The sequence below is a fragment of the Ornithodoros turicata genome, chromosome 1 (assembly GCF_037126465.1).
Source record: "Ornithodoros turicata isolate Travis chromosome 1, ASM3712646v1, whole genome shotgun sequence".
Taxonomy (NCBI): domain Eukaryota; kingdom Metazoa; phylum Arthropoda; class Arachnida; order Ixodida; family Argasidae; genus Ornithodoros; species Ornithodoros turicata.
The window spans coordinates 183,106,870-183,126,912 of NC_088201.1; the positions used below are offsets into that span (position 1 = coordinate 183,106,870).

General features: G+C 48.0%; 1 protein-coding gene across 1 annotated transcript in view; it reads left to right on the forward strand.

The window, feature by feature from the left end:
- Window positions 1-20,043, forward strand: part of LOC135373742 (uncharacterized) — a 79,091-nt gene that overhangs the window by 14,464 nt on the left and 44,584 nt on the right. The window contains exons 3-4 of the mRNA XM_064606833.1: window positions 735-844; window positions 7,099-7,167. Coding sequence (XP_064462903.1) covers window positions 735-844; window positions 7,099-7,167 — 179 coding nt within the window. The remainder of the gene's footprint in view (window positions 1-734; window positions 845-7,098; window positions 7,168-20,043) is intronic.

The window sequence follows — 20,043 nt, forward strand, 5'->3', positions numbered from 1 at the left end:
CCTGGTATGTGTCTGAGCATGTAATCGTGCGTAACACAATGACTGGACACAACTACATATGTTTATCGGAACAAAATGAATGCCAGACTCGCTACACAATATGCGATTGATTTACCTGGTCACCAACCGAACTGTCTTTCCTCAAGTGCAAGAGCCTGTGTATAAAACACTGAAATCACAAAGAGAACGTGAAAGTGGTCACATTTCGCTATCCTTTGACACTGTGACCAATTAAGAGGTGTCCCCGTCTTGCGTTAGGCATAGGGACTAGTCGGACTAGTGGTAGATAAGGGAATTAAACACAGGGCGACGAACGCAGAGCTTGAGGCCTGGTAACCCGTTCTCTTCATACGACATTGATGCAGTATGGAGACAAGCAACGTTAACAACGCGGTAAAAAGTCTTTCGAATGTCCTCTAACATGCAACCGGTACGTTCAATATTACCTGCAATCAGTGATTGTCACACAACGAGTTTGAGCTGACGAATCTGCACTGACTAATATCATCATAATATATATATTAGTTCCAATGTTCACAACTAACGTTGTCGTGATGTGCGACGGAAAGTGGTGTACAATTACTTAGGGTTCGTTTATGGTCTCTTTTAGCACTGACTAATATCATCATAATATATATATTAGTTCCAATGTTCACAACTAACGTTGTCGTGATGTGCGACGGAAAGTGGTGTACAATTACTTAGGGTTCGTTTATGGTCTCTTTTACCGCCAGCTGGGTCTGTGTTGAATATTAGTGTACACGTCTACACGGATGTCAATTTTACGAACCACTTCAGTACTTCTAAGGAGGCAACGGATTACTTGCTGAGGTTTCTCAAGTCGGTACGTACAATATCAGTTCTTTTTGCATTTTGGGCACGAGTTCTTACGTACCTTCCTAGAGGGGACAAAGCGCATCATGGGACATCCCACAGATATTGTGCTGGGAGATCGGGATATTCATGGGACCTGATCATTTTGTGTATGTTTGTCTACAGGACATCCTGTGGGCATCCAGGTGACCGCGTTTGTTGAATTTTGTGGATATCCTGTAATAATCCTTACGGGTACAACGTGGATGTGTACGAGACTTATGTGGAACATGTATAGAAAGATTGCTTGATTTCTGATTTTCAGTAGGCGAATGCAAATTTTCAACGGTTTCGGTTTTAAAATGCATCACCATCAAAGGTGCATTACATCATCTAAATGTTTAAATGTCAATTGTTCGTTTCTTGCATTGCCTATAACGCACAACAGCGCGGCGTTTTACGTTGCGGCGTTACGGCGTTAAGTAAAAAAAAAAGAAGAAGTATATAAATGCTTCCTGGACCACTGAGTCTAAAAAGCTCACTTCCCATACAGCCAGTGGCATTTCCCTCGAAAGAGAAAACAGACACTATATTCCTCCTTTCCTGACCTTCCGCAAATTGGAGAGTTCTGCTCACGTGTGAGGCAAAAGGGGGGGGGGGTATATATAAGTTTAATAAACAGGAGGTGGCGTCCACGCAAGGAGAGGTCAGTCAGACCTATGTCGGCTTGCTACGCCCTGGTGGAGCAAAAAAAGAAGAAGAAAAAAGAAACCGGCCGGTTTCTTCTTCGGCCGGGGGGGGGGGGCAAGGGCCCTCCCCCCCGCAGTTGGCGCCTATGGTCTGACAAACGCATTTTAATGGCAGAGACAACGCTTAAGTACACCAACTGCACCGAACTGACCCCTAGTGGTAGCCAAGGCCATCATGCTGTAATCACAACAGTTATCACGCAAACGCGAGTACCAAGTAAACGTCCTCCGGAGAACCAGGAATCGAGTTAGTCATCAATGAACTGCTGAATTTTATCCGTCAACAACACGGAAGGCACGCTAATACAACTATCGCAGGCCTGTTTTATCAGTAAAGCTTCGTTACAAAGAAGAACCCCTAACTTAGGACTTTTAAACAACACTTTCTGTTTTCTGAACTGCGGCTCGCACCCGGAACAAGCCCTTAAGTGTTCGGGCAGCTATACGGAAGCTTTACTGATAAAACAGGCAGGCGATAGCTATTAGAGTACCTTCGGTGTTGTTGACAGACAAAATTCAGCAAATCATTGAAAACTAACAGGAGGACAAACTTTCGGGGGCGTTTGCTTGGTTGCTCTTGTTGTGTGATAAGGGTTTGTGATTACGGCTTGTTGGCCTCGGTTTCCACTAGGGGTCGGTGAGAGCAGTAGTCTATATAAGCGTGTGTCTGTTACATTTAAGGTTTATTTGTCAGTCAGTGCTTCGTGTGGTGTCGTCATTTAGTGTCCCCTGCACTGGGGTTTTATCGCTTTTAACCTAGCCCGGTTTTTATCGATTTAAACTAGGAATGCTGCCCTCCTTTCGTGCAGTCAGTGACAGCAAGTCACACGAGCAAACCCGTTGCTCCGTCCATTGTGAGAAGACTTGTTTCCCCGTATTTGCTTGGTGTTGCGACTCTTGTGGTATCGCCGAAAACGAAATCTAGAAGACGGAGCTTAAGAAATTCAAGGACTAAGAAATTTGCGCGCAAGACTAAAGCTTTCGGTGCTCAAAGCCCATCTCGCATATCGCCAGTATGCTGGCCGCGACAAGTCCTTCAGAAAAGTGTCGCGGGACGGTGGCAATGGCTTGTGACCGTAGTATTGGATGGATAAGTTTTGCATTTCGTGCAGCAAAAACGTCAGCAAAACAGTTAAAACCCATATTTACAGCGTTGTTCTTGGGAATGGAACTGGTTTATTCTATCTGGGTTTGCACTTTCAGTGCTACAGATTAAAAAGAAAACTGACAATTTACCGTGCGTGTAACGCCACTTTTACTGCCTAAATCGGGATTTTGAAGGTATCTTATAGGCACCGAAAACATCGTTTTTCGCGCGTAAAAATCCGGGCTGTAATTATAAGGTGCAGAAGTCGAAATGAGTAGCAAAACTGTTCAACTCACCTTCGCACAGCGCAGCCTGGCTGGCCATTACATCAAGCGGACCGACTGGCAGTCGTACAGAGCCATCATTGAAGATGCTGTCCCCGGTTCCACGCCCACAAGCCGAAGCGCTTTCACCCGGACTATGATTACCGCTGTGCACTGCGCCACACCAGTAGCTCGGATTCTCTTGAAGTTTGCTGCTGTTGACGCGGAGTACGAGAGGTTGCGAGCCATACGCCGTCGCGCTGAACGCCGTGCCCGGCGTACTCACCTACCCGCCGACAAGTCCGAAGCGCGCCGCCTACAGAAGGCAATACGTAGACATCTCCGCAAGCTGTCACGCTCCCACTGGCGGAGCTTCGCCACCTCCCTCTCTCCCCGCACACCACTCTCAAGAATATGGACAGTGCTCAGAGGACTCCACGAACTCGTCACTCAGCATCGGCCGTTCCGCTCTTTCTCGCTTGCCACCGGCCGGACGGAGTTAGAGATTGCGGAAGAATACTGCGACCGTCTGACCGCTGCACCTGTCGGAGCACTGGCTGCGGCCAGCGACATCTCAGCGGTTCTGGAGGCCTCTGCAGAACCTTCCCTGGATGTGCCTTTCTCGCTTGCGGAGCTGGAACTGTACACTAACGAACCCGCCCGTGCATACGTCTCCTGGTGCGGACCAAGTTTGTTACAAGGCTCTCAGAAACCTGCCGCTGTGTGGGCGCCGGTTACTACTCGCAATCTTCAACGCATCCTGGTTCTCAGGCTCCCTTGCAATGGAGTGGAAGCAGGCAATGGTGATCCCCGTTTTCAAACCCGGAAAGTCACCGCACAACATAGACTCGTTCAGACCGATTGCCCTCACCAGCTGCGTCGGGAAAACCCTTGAACGAATGGTCTTCTCACGCATGAACTGGTACCTAGAAAGCACGGGGTACTTCCCGGAAACACTGGCTGGTTTCAGACAGGGAAGATCTGCCATAGATAACGTGGTCGACCTCGTCTCCCGTACGTAACAAGCTGAATCCGATGGCCGGCTTACTGCAGCGGTATTCCTGGATGTCATGAAGGCTTACGACAGCGTGCTGCACAGTGCTGTCGGGGCGACGCTGCAGCAGGCTGGCGTGGGCGGTCGCATGCTCCTCTGGATCCAGGACTTCCTCTCGTAACGGTCCCTCTTTGTTTGCACTTCTGATGGTGACACCCGATCCTTCTCCGTCTGCCGCGGGGTCCCACAAGGTAGTGTGCTTAGCCCTCTTCTTTTCAACGTCATTATGGCTTCCCTACCGGCCCTCTTACGCCACCACACCAATATCACAGTCTACGCGGACGACATCTGCCTCTGGACGTCCAGCCGGCGCCGCGATGGGATCCAAGGCCGTCTCCAAGAAGCCCTCGACACGGCCGTAGCCTATCTTTCTGATCGTGGGTTGCCTGTCTCCCCAACCAAAACTGTCGCCATGGCATTTACCCGCCGCTCCTTCCGTAGCTTCCCACTTCACGTCGCGGGCTCTCCAGTGCATTTTGCACCGAGCTACAGGTACCTGGGCATCATTATCGACAGGGGCCTGACCTGGTCGAAGCAGCTCAAATGTCTCTCTTCTAAGGTAAACAACATCGTCAGTTCTTCGTCGCGTCTCTGGAATGTCGTGGGGCCCTACGTGTGCTGACCTTAGGTCTCTCCACTGCTCCCTTGTACTTGGAACGCTGCGCTACAGCCTCCCCATCTTACATGGACTAAGCAGAGCTAGCGAACGGGAGCTCCCCAACCTCCGGGACGGCAGCCTTCGCGTCTGCCTGGGCGTCCCTAAGACGACAGAGAGCATCTCCGTTCTCGCAGAGGCGAGGAAGTCATCGATGCCCGCCTTGCGTGACAAGGAGACCCTCCGCATCTACACAAGGTACCTGACACGTCACCCGCACCACTACTTGGCACGTATCGCCATGGAGTGCCCATTGTCCGCTTTCGGGTCCTGCGTTCTGCGGCTGAGGACGTCTATCCCCTCGCCCTCCAACATGCCGTCCCACCCCCCTCCCATGTGGACCCTCGTTACTCCTCCCGTGTACTCCAGCATCCCTGGCGCCTTCAAAAAAGGCGACCACCCTCCAGTCGCTTTGGTTCAACTCATGCTGGAACACCTTAGTCACGTGCACTCCCGAAGAGTAGCGGTCTACACGGACGCGTCGGTCTCCGCGGGCGCCTCAACTTTAGCCGTTGTTGTGCCCTCTGAAAATTACGAACTAGCGCTCAAACTTCCTAACGAGACATCCTCTACCGAAGCAGAGCTCGCCGCCATCAATGAAGCCCTGAAACTTATATCAACGAGGCCCCCAAACAACTGGACTGTGCTTACGGACAGCAAGGCGGCCTTGCAAATATTATGTTCTGCTTGCTCCAAGGTCGTCACAGACATCTGCTCTCTAGCCCTCACGACATACTGCCGTCTCACCGCCTGCGGCCACAGCGTGTGGCTTCAATGGGTCCCCAGCCACATCGGCCTGCCGGGAAATACCCGCGCTGACGCTACGGCGAGAGGCGCGCACGGGGCAGCTGCCACCACCATGACCACCACCATTCCTCTCACTCCATCGGCCTGCCTGATACAGATCCGCCGCCAGACGTCTCGCAGCACCCTCGCGTTTAGCTCAAACGCTGTAGCGGCAAACACGTTCCTTCGCTCCATCGACTCGAGGATGGAACTCACCCTCTCCCAGAGGCTGTCGCGACAGGAGGAGTCGATCCTCCATCGCCTACACCTTGATGTTGCCCTGACCCCGCTGCTCCTTTCTAAGATGGATAGACGGACGTCCGCGACGTGTCCCTGCAGTGCTGCAGTCGCCGACATATGCCATCTTTTGTTGCACTGCAAGCGGTACGCCGGCCCCTGAGCCGTTCTCGCCTCAACTCTCACTTCCCTAGGCCACAGGGAACTTTCCCTGGCGACGCTGCTGGGACCTGTCCGGCACTCCAGACAGTGGGCAGTCACCCGAGCCCTCCTGCGCTACCTGAAGGACACTGCGCTGCTCAGCAGCCTTTGAGCCACCCCATCGTCCCGCGACACTTTTTATTTTCCTTTTTGTTGCTTCTTTTTTCTCTTTTGGGAATAGCAAGTCGACCTCGGCCTGTCTGACCTCTTTCCTTTTCTTTTTTCTTCTTCTTCAATAAACATATCCCCCCTCACCTTCGTTCGTGTTATCGTATATTCATAACAAAGGAAGCTGTAAGTGGCTCGGCTTGCCGCTGTGTACTCAATTACTCCGTACCTCATGAGCACAAAGGCCGCAGTACAAATCCTATTTTTCGAAAGTACACGCTGGTTCGCTGTTTCTCATCGAAAAAAAAAAAAAGAAGAACGGATGACTTCGTTTTCGAAATAGCATCTGTGCCGAACAAAACCTAGACAAGAAGACACCATGTCGTATTCCCGTCTGACGAGATGTGGTGACGTCAAGGACCTATGGAGAGGCCTTCTGTAGTTAGGTGACGTTGGACGAGGCCGCTGCTCCTGCGCGTTCTCTTCGAAAGAAATTTTCTCGGCAAATTCGCTCTTCCCAAATGAAATATTTTGCATGATGGTTTCTGAAGGTAGTATGCTTATATGCCGCAGTAAGACAATATATGTTCAAAGTGCCTTCCATGCTCCTTTAAGCTTATTTTCCGGTGTCAGGAAGAGCATCATGAGACGTCCTGAAACCGGGCGGACGGCAACCACTTGTGTTACCCCAAACAATTGTGCACGTCTATGTCAGCAGGACCACTTGTTCAACCACTGGTTGTATAATATCCGGGGTAAAATGCACACATTTGCTCCCGCTCGTGCAAAAAATGTCGGTCGTTGTTCGATATGCGAATTATCACATTAATGAGGAGGATTTTATATTATACGACGATGTTCTCGTAGAAAAGTCTATGTTTCCATCTTTTAACAATTTGTGAATATAGGATTTACGTGTGCAGAGGATGTTCCTGGGCAAAATGGTCAGGGAGGATGCGAGATTAACGGGTTTTACATAAACTGGGTCCGAATGTATACATGAAAAAAAAAAAAGGACAGTGTTGCGCACCACAGCTGTTTCTTACTGTAACTGCCTTGTAATTATCGGCGCGTTAGGTTTACGCGTAGCTGGTTTTAACATTGTATATCCGCACGTTTGATATATTCTCCAAAAACTTTTCCAGGTGTTCCTGCGGTTCCAAAAGGCACGCCCACACCTGAAACTGTATTTACGGAACATAACTCTCCTAAACGTAAGTAGACTAGGCCAGGTTTCAACACTGTCGATGAACATTTCATAGGATATCAAATATTTCTCAACAAGAAAAGCATGAGCTTGGAGGAATACTCTCGACAGAACGACATATTCACGGCTGTTTTTGTGTCGACCCTTGAAAGCGCTGTCCGTCGTCGTCTCTTTGCGTGCCCATCATGTCAGGCTTCGTGTCCAAGCTTAGGTCTTCTTCCTCAATAACGTCGTTCCTCAGCTTCAGGTCCCCCAAGGTCGCCATTTTCCCATGTATTTGTTCCTATCCCGATGCGTGCAATGCCGGAGGCCGCCCTTAGATACCCCATTGTTACCAGACGTTGGCTTGCGTGGATTGTAGCGCGCTAAAGATCCAGTTGAAGCACAGTCCAAGCCAGGCCAAGTCACCGAAGGAGAAATGGACGACTGCAGCGCCTACAGCGCCTGGTACGACAGGTACGCTATGTGATGCACGCAGCCGTGCACTAGATCCTTCCGATCGCTCAACACGTTTAAAAACGGGACCAAAAAGTGAAACACGACAGAGAAAGTTGTTATACGCGTTTTATTTGGACATATAAAGACTAGATTCATTCGCAGAAACAACAAAAACATTTTGCCGCTAAACTTAGCGCGCTGAAGTGATCCGGAACGGCAACAATGGGGTATCTAGTGGCGGCCTTCTTCGTTGCACGCTTTTCCGAGGTGAGTTTGGGGGACCTGCTCAGCTTGATCGCGTACACGATATGTTTTCTATATCTATAACTGAAGTTAAAAGAGATAATCAAAAGCCTCCATAAATCTTCCGCCTTTGGTGACCCCAGTTTAAATAAAGTACAAAATACTCAAAACTGAAGGTAATTTAAGTAGAGTACTTGTAGGGAGAAGACAACCAGAAGAGGTGCAACGCTTTAATGCCGACAAATCGGCCGACCAAGAACGCGACTTGGCATCGAATGAAACAAAAGAAATTCAAAACACGCGGAATCACCTTGCGGCTTGTGACTTGCGCGCTTCCTAGTCGTCTTACAGATTTCTTACAGCGCTCCGGGCGGCAGATGAACGAAGTCGTGTCGATGGCCTAGAGTTCCAGCTTGTTCAGCAGCTGAACTGGCCTGCGAATGACAGCTTCATCAGGAAGCTGTATCTTACAAACGCGGATCACCCCGACGCCACCGGGATAGGTTTCAATAATCCGGCCTAGAGCCCAAAGAACCCTTGATTGAAACCTTGAAGGTACAAGCACTAGCTTCCCTGTTCGAAACGGAACGACTGCCCTGTACTGGGGACGATTGCCGCTATGTAGCTCGGAGATGTATTCCCGGCTCCATCGAGTCCAAAACTGTGCGAGCACCTCTTCTCGCTTGCAGTTCCTCTCGAGTAAAGTCGAGTGTGTCTCTTCCGGATCGTCTTGGTCATGATCAACTTGCGGTAAGGCAGTCAGCCGCTTCCCCACAAGAAAGTGAGACGGAGAGAGTGCAGAGAAGTCTCTGGAATCGTCGGACATGTAAGTCAGCGGTCTTGAGTTAACGATAGCCTCTACCTCGATCAAGATGGTTATCAGGCTTTCCAAAGTGAGGTTGCTGCGTCCGAGAGCTTTCGGGAGGGAGTCTTTCACAGTCCTGACGAGTCTCTCCCAAAATCCTCCCCACCAGGCGGCGCGCTCAGCAATTAAATGCCAGGTGATGTTGTGGTTGTCACAATATCGCTCGAAAGGTTCGCCATTGATGATACTAGAGATATCTCGTAGGAAACGGGAGGCCCGCTTAAAGGTGCTGAAGTTGTCGAAATATATCTTGGATGGCACAGACCTGCGAGAGATGAATCTTCTGAAGGCCTGCATGAAACTCTCAATATTCATTGACGTGGTGAGTTCAAGGTGTACAGCAAGAGCAGCATTCCGGGACACCCCCCCTCTGAAACCCGGCTTGACCTGATAGCAGAGGACTACACAAAGAAGCTAAGTTTACAGGGTTGTGCGTGACTACATGAGGAGGAACAGATTTGGGCTGGGAGAGGAGGACATATCTGAGGCGAACAATTCCCTTTTCGCGCCCTGACCTGATAACAACGCCGATAACACGCCCGGGAGCTTTCGCGTAAGATAAAGAATAAGACGTGATGTACAACTGTGGGAACGAGCATGAAGGCTGGTTTACACTGCCACGTTCGCGCTTACGGGCTACGGGTTGCGCTCACGTAGTACCCATCTTGTCCGGCTGCGTTCCTCCATCGTTCACATTACTACGTTTCTCCGGCGCTCCGTTCCTCCAATGAGGAGGGGCCTCCTAGAGCGCCATCCTTCCGAAGAAAAGTGAAATGGAGCCAGAGAGTAGCCTGGCATCTTTGCAAGGAGACGCGCGAGACAAAACGCATGCGCGGCATCCGAACTTTTCTGCCATCCTACTGGCCAGTGCGCTTACGGTTACGGAGCTTGCGGGAGAAAAGTTGAAGTTGCCTAAACTCCTTGCGGAAACGATCTTGCGGGCGCCTTCTCTTCGTCGTCATGGCAACCCCCACCGTAAGCGCCTGTAACCCGTAGCCGCAAGCGTAAACGTGACAGTGTGAACCAGCCTTGAGACTTTCCAGATATCGGGAGGTTGTCGGATGAAATTGGCAAGTTGGCGCCTGTGATAGCCTTCTGGACGACAAAGTGATTAAATGCGAGTTCTAAGGGTGCAGCAAGGACAACAGCTGCGGTCCGCAGACGATACACAGACTACGTAATTTTATGATGATACCGTCAGTATCAAGCTGGTATCAAGAGTTATTACGAGCTAAAATAGAGGGAACTGACAATTTGGCGCCAGTGAGTGCCACTTGGGCGATGATTTGGCGAAATGTCTGAAGTAAATGGATTGGGCTGGTTGGTGTAAATCCACAAGCGACCAAAGAACAAACACGAAACAACAACAGAGCGTCTTGTGTGTGATCTTGTTTCCTGTTTGTTCTTTGGCCGTTTGAAAATTAACGATTTGACCAAACGCTACTTCGCAGGCTGTAGCAAGGGAAACAGGTATGGGCCGCGGACTCATAGCTATTAAGCATGGATATACAGACCATGTAATTACGCGAGTGGCAATGATTTGATCGAACGCGACTTCGTTGGACCAGAGATTTTGTTGCAGAACTGCTACAACAAACTGCAGCTGCTACAACAATGACAAAGAAGAAATTGTCGTTGCTCTTCGGTGCTGATACGAGTTACGCAAGCAAAGGACTAAAAGCTGATACCTGCGAATCGCCGGCAGTTCGAACATTTACACGGCAACAGACACCTGGTGCTAAAGTCTGAGGAAAAGACACCATAGATGAAAATACATATCCGTTACGAAACCGTTAGAATTTCACTGTTCATCGTAATCAACCATTTTTTCTCGAAGTGCAGCACGCATAGAGAAGTCCATGATTCGCTTACACGTCTACCTGCAAGAAATGACCCACAGTCTCCTTCTGAAACATTGCATCACTCACCAACTTCTTTGAGAAAAATAAAAAGTAGCCTTTCTGCAACCCCGATGATTCCAAGGAATACACCACAAGGAGTCACTGGTGTACTCTGCATAGCGAAGTCATTATCAACCACTTATACTAGGCCCTTGTACTGGGATTTTAACAGTGGTGACCGCAAAATTTGGAAAAGGCGCCGGCAGAGCCCTTTAAAACGGGCGAAACCTTTTGTATCATGCTGCCAAAGGCATATTCGAGAAGGCTAATGCTATTGCCCTTCCCACTGGGATTGTGACGCACGCGACCGCGAAATCCGTAAAAGACCGCAGCAGAGTCCTTTAGAACGGGCGAAACCTCTTTATTCATGGTTCCAAACAGATATTATCACAGACTTATGATACTCTTCTACTGGGATTGCAACAGAATCGCCCACAAAATTCAGAAAAGGCAGCAGCAGACTCGTTTAAAACGTACGAAACCCCTTGTATCGTGGTACCAAAGGCATATTTATGACGGCTTACGTTATCCCTTTCTACCGCGACTGCGCAAGATGGAACCGCAAAATTCAGATACGGAGGCAGCAAGGCCTTTTAAAACGGGCGGCACTCCCTGTATCATGGAGCGAAAGAAAGAAAGTTATCAGTGGCTTGTGAAATGCTATTCTGCTGGAGTTATAACACAGGCGATCACCAAATTCGGAAAACGTGGCAGCTGAGCCCTCTGAAACGAGCAAAACACCTTGTGTCATGCTGCCAAACACTTATTATCAACAACTTATACTATGTCATTCTGCCGAGATCATATCACACACAGGCAACCGCAAATATCGGAAAAGGATGCAGCATAGCGCTTCAAAACGGGCGAGACCCCTTGTATCATGCTGCCAATGCAGTGGCGTAGCCAGACCTCCAAGGTAGGGGTGGGGGGCTCTATACGAAAACCCGCCCCACTCCCCCCCCCCCCGCTGATCCTGGGTGCGACAACACACAATACTTGTGCACACCGCAGCATGCGGTTGAAAAAAAACCCGAAAATAATTGATTTGGACATTCACAATACGATTATACTGTGATGTCCAAAGAGGTGGTGTCACGAGATTGGAAGGATTTTGAAAACCTCATACTTTGGAAACCATTCAAGTGTGCCGCGTAGATAGACGCCATGAACTGTAAGAACTTTCGCGATCGTCACACTGGTCCCCCCCGCTCCCGTATATTATTTTCTCCTTCGATTTGCACGATTTGCGTGGGTCGGTCAGTGACAGGTAGGGGGCCTCGGGCCTCCCCTAGCCCCCCCGTGGCTACGCCACTTTGCCAATGACATATCACCAATGGCTGGTGCTATGCCCTTCTGCTGGGATTGTAGCAGAGGCTACAGCAAAATACGGAAAATGCGGGAACAGAGCCCTTTAAAACGGTCGACACCCCTCGTGTCATAGTTCCAAAGTCATATACGTATTCGCAGCGGTTTATGCTATTGCCATTCGACTGGAATTATAACGGATGCAGCCGCAAACTCCATAAAACGTTCCAGTAGAGCCCTTTAAAACAGACAAAAACCCCTTTAATTATGATGCCAGACATTTTACACACATATAAAGACGCGACGGCTTATGTTATGCCCCTCTCCTGTGATTGCATCGGAAACCACCGCAAAATTTGGAAAAGGCGGCAGCAGGGCCCTTTTCAATGACTCAAATGACTTGTATCAGGGTGCCAAAAAGATACTATGAACGGCTTGTACTGGGATTGTAACAGAGGCTACCGCAACGTTCGGCAGAAGACAGAGCCCTTTAAAACGTTCGAAGCCCCTTTAATCGTGCACCACCCTGCACCCTGAGAGGTTGCGTTTTACAAAACCGCTTCCAAAATGGCACTCGAAATCGCCAAATAGGCAATTTCATCAACTTCGTGGAATATCACTTGATATAAATATAATATTAGAGATGTCCTAAGCTGATTTTGTAGTATGCATATGTGAAAGTAAGATCACACGGTTTGAACTCCGTACCTTGTTCCCCTTTTGCACCCTGAGAGGTCGCGTTTGACAAAATTGCTTCCAAAATGGCACTCGAAATGGCCAGATAGGCAATTTCATCAACTTCGTGGCTTAATATCATCGGATATAACAATAATATTAAAGACGTCCTAAGCTGATTTTGTAGTATGCATATGTGAAAGTAAGATCACAGGGTTTGAACCCCGTATCTTGTTCCCCTGTTGTACCCTGAGAGGTCGCGTTTGACAAAATCGCGTCCAAAACGGCACTCAAAATGGCCAAGTGGCCAATTTCGTCAGCTTCGGGGCTTAATATCATTCCATATAGAGATATTATTAAAGATGTCCCAAGCTACTTTTGTAATATGTATATGTGACAGTAAGATCACGGGGTTTCCACCCCGTACCTTGTTCCCCTGTTGCACCCTGAGAGGTCGCGTTTGACAAAATCGCTTCCAAAACGGCACTCAAAATGGCCAAGTGGCCAATTTCGTCAACTTCAGGGCTTAATATCATTTGATATAAATATAATATTAGAGATGTCCCATGCTGATTTTGTAGTATGAATTAGTTAAAGTAAGATCACGCGGTTTGAACTCCGTACCTTGTTCCCCTGTTGCACCCTGAGAGGTCGCGTTTGACAAAATTGCTTCCAACGTGGCACTCGATATGGCCAAATAGGCAATTTCATCAACTTCGTGGCTTAATATCATTGGATATAACAATAATATTAAAGATGTCCTAAGCTGATTTTGTAGTATGTATATGTGAAAGTAAGATCACAAGGTTTGAACCCCGTACCTTGTTCCCCTGTTGCACCCTCAGAGGTCGCGTTTGACAAAATCGCTTCCAAAGCGGCACTCAAAATGGCCAAGTGGCCAATTTCGTCAACTTCGGGGCTTAATATCATTTGGTATAACTATAATATTAGAGATGTCCTAAGCTGATTTTGTAGTACGCATATGTGAAAGTAAGATCAGGGGGTTGAACCCCGTATCTTGTTCCCCTGTTGCACCCTGAGGTCGCGTTTGACAAAGTCGCTTCCAAAACGGCACTCAAAATGGCCAAGTGGCCAATTTCGTCAACTTCGGGACTTAATATAATTTGATACAAAAATAATATCAAAGATGTCCTAAGCTGATTTTGTTATATGTATATGAGAAAGTAAGATCACGGGGTTTGAACTCCGTACCTTGTTCCCCTGTTGCACCCTTGAGAGGTCGCGTTCGACAAAATCGCTTCAAAAACCTGCACTCAAAATGGCCAAGTGGCCAACTTCGTCAACTTCAGGGTTTAATATCATTTGATATAAAAATAATATTAAAGATGTTCTAAGCTGATTTTGCAATATGCATATGTGATAGTAGGATCACGGGGTTAGAACCCCATATCTTCCACTGTTGCACCCCGAGAGGTAGCGTTTGACAAAATCGCTTCCAAAACGGCCCTCGAAATGGCCAAATGGCGAATTTCAATAAGTTCGGGGATTAATATCATTTGATATAACGATGATAATAAAGATATCCTAAGCTGATATGTAACATGTATACAGGGTGTCCCAGAAAACGTGTCATTGAATTTTAATAAAAAAACTACACCACCTAGAGTCATGCGGTCAATGGCATTTGTTCTTACTGAGTTTTTGCCACCTCCTCATGTGAATGTCGTGTAACGCAAGTTTAATTATGTAAATTTTTGCGAGCTTAAGTCGGAAATTTGCCTAGTAAAGGTCACTTTTTTACCCCACCAATGTGAAGAGCATGTCTAATTTAGTCAAATTAATGAGAATTGACAGGGATATTCAGAAGCTATCCGATCGGAAAAAATAGCCGAACATCATGCTCTACGGAGGTCGCACAGAATAGCGCGCGATGAATTTTTCAGCGCGATCTTTGTCAGTCCGACGAAAGGAGGTTGGAAACCCAGCCCTCCCCGACGTCGCAGAGGGAGATAAAACAGGCACGGCTTATCACGTCCGACTTTCGCTGGGATAAAGCTTTCCCTCTCCCAGTTTAGGAACTGTTACTTTTTCTACTGTCACTCTGTGGGCTGGCTTCGGAACCTCCTTTCGTCGCACTGACAGCGATTGCGCTCAAAAAGTCATCGCGCGCTACGGTCCGGTGCTCCGAAAAGCATGATATTCGGCTATTTTTGCCGATGGGATAGCTTGTGAATATCACTGTGAATTATCATTAATTTGAGTGAATTCGGCACGCTCTTCACATTGGTGGGGTAAAAAAGTGACCTTTACTTGGCAAATTTCCGAGTTCAGTTCGCAAATATTTACATAATTAAACTTGGAGTACATGACATTCCCATTAGGAGGTGGCAAAAACCTAATTAGAACAAATGCTGTTGACCGCATTATTCTAGGTGGCATAGTTTTTTTATTATAATTCAATGACACGTTTTCTGGGACACCCTCTATGTGAAAGTAAGATCACGGGCTTTGAACCCCGTATCTTGTTCCCCTGTTGCACCTTGAAAGGTCACGTTTGACAAAATCACTTCCAAAACGGCACTCTAAATTCACAGTTTTATCAAGTTGTATAGTTTCATATAAAAGCGATATAAAATACAGAACGGTATCATTTGTATATTACTCACTCAACATAAAGCTGTCTATTGTGTCAGCCTTTTCAAGTTCTGGAAAAAATGACCGTTCGCCTTTCGAACTCCTTCAGACCGGCCGTACAGTCTCAGCGCATGCGTATTACGATAATACTAGGACTTAGTCCGTCGAGCGCCTAGGAGGAGAACCCTGTCTGAGTCGCAACTTTGAAGGCCCTGGGTGCATCAGAATTAACACTGACACATCGTGCCGTGGTTGGTATGTGGCCTGGAGGACGTACTGAACAAATATAGGCGATGACATTTCCAGAATTTAATTGTCTTTGTCGAAAAATCGTAGTCTAAACATGAGCGCTGTGCAAAAATCGACGGAATCCCTATAGGCGCAATGCATTAAAATTCATTTGGCCAGGGTGCACTAGGTTTATATTCTGCTAGCGCCTTTCGTGTCTCCAGGGGTTCTTTACATGGTGTTCTTTTCTATTAGACAATGACATCTTAAAAATGTTATTCTGTTTTGCTGTTAATTTGCATAAACACGGTCTACAATTGAATTCACATCCTGTAAGGGCGCTTCCCGCATAGCGCTATTAGCATAGTGGCGGAGTGCGCCGGCAGGGGGTGACCGCGAATTTTGGGATTGGCTCTGGCGACAGCACATGTGAACAATAAAATGTAGCACTTGTGGGTGACGTCGGAGTAGTACGGAAGAAAGTACAGAGGGCCGACGAAGTCAAGTCCGGTGACGTCGAAAGGTTGCGTCTAAGAAAGACGGCCTCCAGGAAGAGGAGCTGTAGAATAATGGGAACCCTGATGGCTACGATGTTTTAATGCCCTGTTGATCGAGCAATGTTTTTTGGAGGAATAATCAGCCAGCATGCGCCATGCAACTCATCCGCGAGCAGACGTCTTCTTTTCCTCTTGACAGGGACGTTTTCCAACAGGAGCAGTTTTTTGACATGTGGGCTTGCTTCCAAATCTACGACAGACCACACAAGAATAAAGGACTTTCTTAACCGTCTGACGTCCATGAATAACCCAGTACTTCTCTCGAAGCTGTGCAAGAGTTCCTTGTAGTCCAGCGTGCATTTGCTGAACGTAAACATGCGTGATCAATAGCCAAGTAAATCGATGTCTGCTCGGAAGTACAACCGGCTGGGTCGTTGCCTGGTTCAAGTTACTGAGGTCCAAACGCGTCTGAAAGCGGAGGACTCCCTCTTCATCAATAAAGGTTGACAAAGGCCGCAGTTGCGAATGTCTATCAGGATGACAACCCAAGATGCTTTCTTGTACTGTTTTTACCCAATTTATTTCGGCATGATACAGTTCTAGAACTGTGATTGTTACGACGTATCTGTTGGGTTCTGGATGTCTACTATTGTGAACAAAGCGCAGGACCCAGGCTGTTACTGCCAAAACATGAGAGCACTTGCTGTAATCATCCAACGAAAATAATGGTTGAGTAGAGTCCTGCGCAAGAGCCACAAATGTATTCAGAGACTCGTCGACGGTAGCTTGAGGCTTGTTCGTTGTTGTAGGCCAAGCTATGGACTCCTCACAAAGCCAAGCAAGTCCAGCCCACCAGAGAGTTACATTTAAGATCGCAGTTACGGACACACTGCGTGTTACAAGGTCTGCAGGGTTGTCAGAGCCAGGACAATGTCTCCAACAACTCAAAGGCAGGTGACTTTGAATCTCCAAAACTCGGTGGCTCACCAATGGTGGTCGACGAGAAGGTGTAGTCTTTATCCACGAAAGGAAAATCATGGAATCTGTCCATGCATAGCAGCTCGAAACAGGAATGAGCAAAGCGTCGGATACAATCGTCAACAGTCGCGTCGCAAGCAGAGCTGTAAGCAGCTCCAACATGGGTCGTGTCTGCCGCTTAAGGGGTGCAACTCGAGATTTTCCAATCACAAACGAGACCTTGCCCTCAGACATAGTTGCGCTTCTGTAGTAGACAACGGCGCCATATGCTTGAGGACTGGCGTCGTCAAAGGCATGTAACGTAGATTCGAGACGTTGAGGGGTCGAGGTATCAGCCAGAAGCCGTCGTTGCGAAAAACTCTGTAGAAGACGGAATCCTGAACACCATGTGTTCCAAACTTGGGCATCTTCCGGGGTCAGCTGAGCATCCCACGTAGTCTTTTTCTCCCATAGCCGTTGGAACAGGATCTTGGATGTGTGATGGTAAATGTGTAAAGGATCTGTGATGGTAAATGGCGCAAGAAATCGGAAGGGATCATACAACCGTGAGACACCTTACAAAACATACCGCTTCGTATCTCTCTTGACGCTCAAAAAATCGAGAACAGAGGCGAGGGAACATGAAAGTTCGTCATCAATGGTGTTCCAAGTGACGCCTAGCACTTTTACGGTAGTCGCTGTTCTGGTGACACCTCTTTTCACGAAAATTTCCTGAAGAGGGCCTGCGTTGCTGATCCATTTGCGGAACAGGCATGCTGGCAGCATCTAAAATTTGAAGTGTCTCTTCAAACACGCGAGTGGCCTCGTAAAGATCACAAGCACCGGTGAGAAGGTCGTCCACGTAAAATCGCTCTTTCAGTCTTTCTATCGTCGACGGGAAGGCAGACTCCAGGAGCTGCAGATGATGATAAATAGTGGCACACAGCAAGAAAGGGCTCAAAGTTGCGCCAAAGGGCACACGAGTCATGAGCCATACTTCCACAGGTGGTAGCTCTCCTTGTGTAGCGGGTGGAGTGCTGTACCAGAAAAACAGCAGGAAATCTCTGTCACGACTTTCGAGGATAATCTGCAGGAAAGCTTTTTATCAGCACTCATGGCAATTTTCAACAATCGGAACACAAGCAGGAGATGCACAACATCAGGATTGAAGTTGGGTCCAGGGTCCAAAAGGTCATTCAGAGATTCTTTCCCGGGAGCTTTAGAACTGAAATCGAAAACGATACGAACTTTCGTTGTTTCACGGTCTCTCCTAATTACTGCATGGTGAGGCATGTAATAAACTCGGCAGGAGTTTGAACATTCATATTCAATGGGATATTCAACTCTTTCGGCGTGATTGTCTTTAAGATGTTGGCGAATAGTCCGGTCGTATTCCTCCAGCAGGTCTGGATCGCTGTGAAGAGTGCGGGTAAGTGCATCCAGACGCCGTCGAGCCAGGTCTCTGTTGCTGCCCAGGTTTGTAAGCTTTCCCTTCCAAGGCAGGCGCACAACATATCGTTTGTCAGTCAAGCATGTAGTCTCACGAAAGCGCTGCAAAACCGGATTATCCGACAATATGTCCAGAGATGATAGCTCATTTATTTGCTTTATGCCGAGATGTTCCAGATCCCAGAACTTCTGGAGATCTTTTGAAATGCTGATGTTGTCAGTCTGAATGTGGGTCACATGGACTCGCATAGTAGAGGTTTTCAATGAGGAGTTGAGCGCACGTGGACCTTGAATTACCCAGCCAAAGATGGTCTCAATAGCGACGGGTCCGTGATGCAGCTTCTTCATGTTGCCTGTGGCAATCTTCCAATAGTAATCGGCTCCTATGAGAAACGAGACTCCAGTAATGTCCAGAAAAAGAGTCGGGTCATCAGCAACGGACATGCTGTCAGCACGCAGATGGGAGACGAGAAGGTTATCTGGAACGGGTAACGTTTCCATGCAGATGTCTTCAAATTCCAGGGCTTCAATCTCAACCTAGTTTTGCGAGAATGTAGAATGAAGAGTTACGTTCACTCTACGAGACGGTGAGTCAGTGTTTGCACGGTGTCCAAGGGCAAATATGGCGAGCTCTTCATATCCTGCAGTGCCGCATCGGAACTTGCATGACGTGTCCCGCCTTATAAAGGTACGTTGGCTGCCGCCATCTAATAAAATGCGGAGAAGCTTCTTGCATGCTCCTGTCCGACCCTGTGCCCAAATCCTTGCTGTTTGGAACAGTACAATGGAACTTGTGTTTACTGTCGACACGTTGACTCGAGAAGTGTCTGGCAGCGTCGATTCAAGAAGAGCGACAGGAGGACAGTGGGGGTGCCATAGGTTGGGCCGGTCCAAGAAACATTCGAAGTTTGCATGTTCTTGCAGCAGAGAAATGTGAGATGTTTCCCTTTGCAGCGGGATCAGGAAAGACGAGCAGCCGACCTACAGTCCTTTGCGAGGTGTCGTCGTTTGTCGCATTTGAAGCAGCACCCGGACCGCTTGAGCTTGTTGAATTTCTCCTCAGGGGTAAGGGGCAGCTTACAATCTGGGGCATGATGCTGGGATGAGTCGCACTGAACCAGTGGCGTCGGAACTATTTTTCCACTGGGGGAGCGAAAAAAAGTGCTACCGTAAACATCATCATCATCATCACTTATTTTCCTTGAGGGCTCATGCTGGCGTTGTACAGGGTTGCTACATAAACTGTAAACGTGCTCCCAGCAAACGACATGTGCATATTTGTACAGTAGATCTAAAATAACATTGCAGAAGTATTGTAATTAAATAGCGCTTGGTGGTGGGCTAGTTGGTATGAGTTCAGTGCGTCCGGCTTTTTTTACTTCTGCGCAGTGCCTAGACCTCATGGCAAGTAATGTGTAAGGAACTTCGGGCACTTGTCCCTGGGAATCGTCGCGGCATGTACATGTGTGGGTACTGGAAGCGAATATCGTCTGATCCGCAAGCCTTCTGCGAATAAACCAGCCTTTTCTGGGGCCGTCTGGAGCTCAGCAAGAATGTGTCCCTTTGACTGGGTGTCACGCTGTCGTTATCACTCCAGGGCGACTCAATAAGAAAAGCCGGATAAATTACAACAGCGGGTAACTTTGGACACCGGTACGGTGGAAAGTGTGGAGCCAGCAACCAGGTTAACAGATAGAATATTTTACTATGACAGGTGAACATATACATGC